Below are 2,522 nucleotides of genomic sequence, written 5' to 3'. Positions count from 1 at the left end.
GCTTATTTGTTGGGAAGTCCGGCTGTTTTGCTCAAGTTGCCCACCATCCTATAATTGATGGTTACATTTTATTAATGTTTTGGGCGGTTCCTACGTGCATTACTCCCATGTGTAGATTGGTATTTGATATTTCTCAGATAGGAATTATAATTTATTTATGTTTGATTCATATTGACTACTATGCCTTCCTTCAATACAAACACATCATTTGTTATGTACCACTGATCAACAAATCATGTCTTTTACAAAGCAGATGAAACTTTTGTCCTCTGCTTCACATGATGAAATGCATGAACAGTACTGTGGTTCTCTGTCCTATCCAGCACTTCTACAGCTCCTGAAATCAAGCTAATTGATTTCAATCATACAACTAAATTAGTTCCTCTTGGTCCCATGTTTCCTTCTACCTATTCCATATAGGTAAAGCACCATATCATATTATAGATGTTTGTGGAAGAATGAAACACAAAAATCTTGAACACTGTTTTTCACACACCACCGTTCCAATATCTAAATTTGTTTTAGTTTGGCCCGTAGGCCATGTTGCTCTCAAAGTAAAAATCCAGTGACAGCAATTCACCACAATATGAGGAAACAGTAAAGAGGAAAGAAAAACTATTCATTTCCATAAGCACGTAACATGTGATGTTTGCAAGTTGTGGCATAAGCAAGCAAGCATACTAGAATTGATTTCCTTTTAAGTTTATAAGCACAGACCATTCACCCACTTGTTCACCCTCGGTGTCGACTGTCGAGCACAGTCATGCAAATTCACCATTATTGGAAAACATACTGGCACTCTACTATAGGGAACACCTTCATGAACGGGTACCCAGACAGATAAAAAGTTAACAAAGAAGCTAAGAGAAACAAATTTAGTCCTACCTTATGCTTTGTGTAAATTACATGTCGTTTTTGTACAGGTATACAGCACAAACATGAAATAGCAGATAAGCCGCAAACACCATTAATATACAACAAGGAAAGATATACCTCCAAATCGCTTGTTTAAGTCTAGAAATATGCGAGAATCAATTGAAAGAAGTCGATTCTAACCAACAATTTCCCCTCTGGGACTTACAATTTGATGCTGGGTCTTCATAAGAACAATCTTCTCTTCAATTCGAGTCCACCATTAGCGTTGTCTATCGCCTCTACGTCCCTTGTTCCCCCCAATTCTCTTTCCCGCCTGCCCCCTTACGCCATTTCCAAATACTTCTTTGTACTCCCTGTCTACCTTACTCTGCCTCATGAATCTCCTTGAATCGTTCCGGTGATTAAGATCCGCTCTGGTGTTTCTTTTCTCCACCAATACAACGCCTTCTTCTTCATCTTTTTCTTCTTCTTCTTCTTTGTGATCATCAGAAAAGTAGTCCAAACCCAAACCAAACTTGCTAGAATTACCGTTCCTCCTGCCGCCAACAGCTGAATTCCTCCGCCATCGCGACCTCGAATCGGGATTCGTGTCCCCGTTGTCATCCGAAACCATGAGATTTTTCCTATAACCCATTTCGCCGAACCCATCGTCCTCCGAATCCTCACCAAATTCCGATTCTTCGTCTGAAACCGGCGGCGGCGTTGACTCCGCGACCCTAGCATAGGGCTTGACGCTGTGAACGACGCCCTTGGGGAAAAACCTGGCGGAGGGGAGGCCGTCGGGGGTCTGGAAGAGCTGAGGGCCGTCGCTCTCCGACCAGAGGTCGTAGCCTCCGGGCTTCTGGAAGCGGTCGGCGAGGACCTTGACCTGCTCGTCGGCGCTGACGGAGAAGAGGACGGGCGCCCGGCGGACGGCCTCCCACGGCTTCTCGAGCTCGCCCACCGCGGCCTTGAGCTCTGACCGCTTCCGCATCTCGTAGAGCTGGCGCTCGCGGCACAGACGCGCCTTGAGCAGCTGCTTCGCCTTCTTCGCCTGCATCCGCTTCCACTGCCACTTCGACACCCCTCCGGGGAACGTTCGCGGCCCGCCGCCCATCCTGATGGTCGCCGGCGAGCAGACGAGCCTCGCCGGAAAAGGGGCGGTCCTGACCGGAAAACGGAGGACGTCGATTCCTGAAGAAACCGCCCTGAGGGAAGAGAGGCTCTCGTGGTGGGGCTTGGGAAGCGTGGAAGCCACCTGCAACATCGCCGCCATCAGTCCGATTTCCACGACCTGATATCCCACCGTCAACACGGTTAGAGGCCTCCGTTTCAGTGGAAAACCATGAAAACTCTCTCTCTCTCTCTCTCTCTCTCTCTCAGCCACTCATCCGCAGAGAAACTGCACGTTTGGTCGCAGATGCACTCACACGCGTTCATTTGGGTTTGGAGCTCGATTGTAGTCCAACCGGATACTTGCCGGTCAGGGCTCTGCTCGATTGGGACAAGTTCGAAATCCATAGTGACGCCAGTTCAGCAAGGTCGAAGCTGAGTGTACTCTCGGGTGAACACTGAACAGGCAAAGCAGGTTATATGTTCCCCCTCCGAACAGGGCAGTTAGCTACATCTCGTATCCTCATGTTTGTCAGCATTAATTAGCGTTGGAG

General features: G+C 47.8%; 1 protein-coding gene across 1 annotated transcript; it reads right to left on the bottom strand.

Annotated features, from left to right (window-relative positions):
* Positions 1-860: 860 nt before the first annotated feature.
* On the bottom strand, positions 861-2,238 carry LOC149844315 (uncharacterized). Its single transcript, XM_090000498.1, has one exon. It carries the CDS (start codon positions 2,129-2,131, stop codon positions 1,136-1,138), a length of 996 nt encoding a protein of 331 aa, XP_089856624.1. The 5' UTR covers positions 2,132-2,238; the 3' UTR covers positions 861-1,135.
* Positions 2,239-2,522: the final 284 nt, after the last annotated feature.

The sequence above is a fragment of the Nuphar pumila genome, chromosome 3 (genome assembly GCF_984573655.1).
Source record: "Nuphar pumila chromosome 3, dmNupPumi1.hap1.1, whole genome shotgun sequence".
Taxonomy (NCBI): domain Eukaryota; kingdom Viridiplantae; phylum Streptophyta; class Magnoliopsida; order Nymphaeales; family Nymphaeaceae; genus Nuphar; species Nuphar pumila.
Note: the sequence above shows the minus strand (reverse complement) of the source record. Positions and strands in the feature narration are given on the sequence as shown.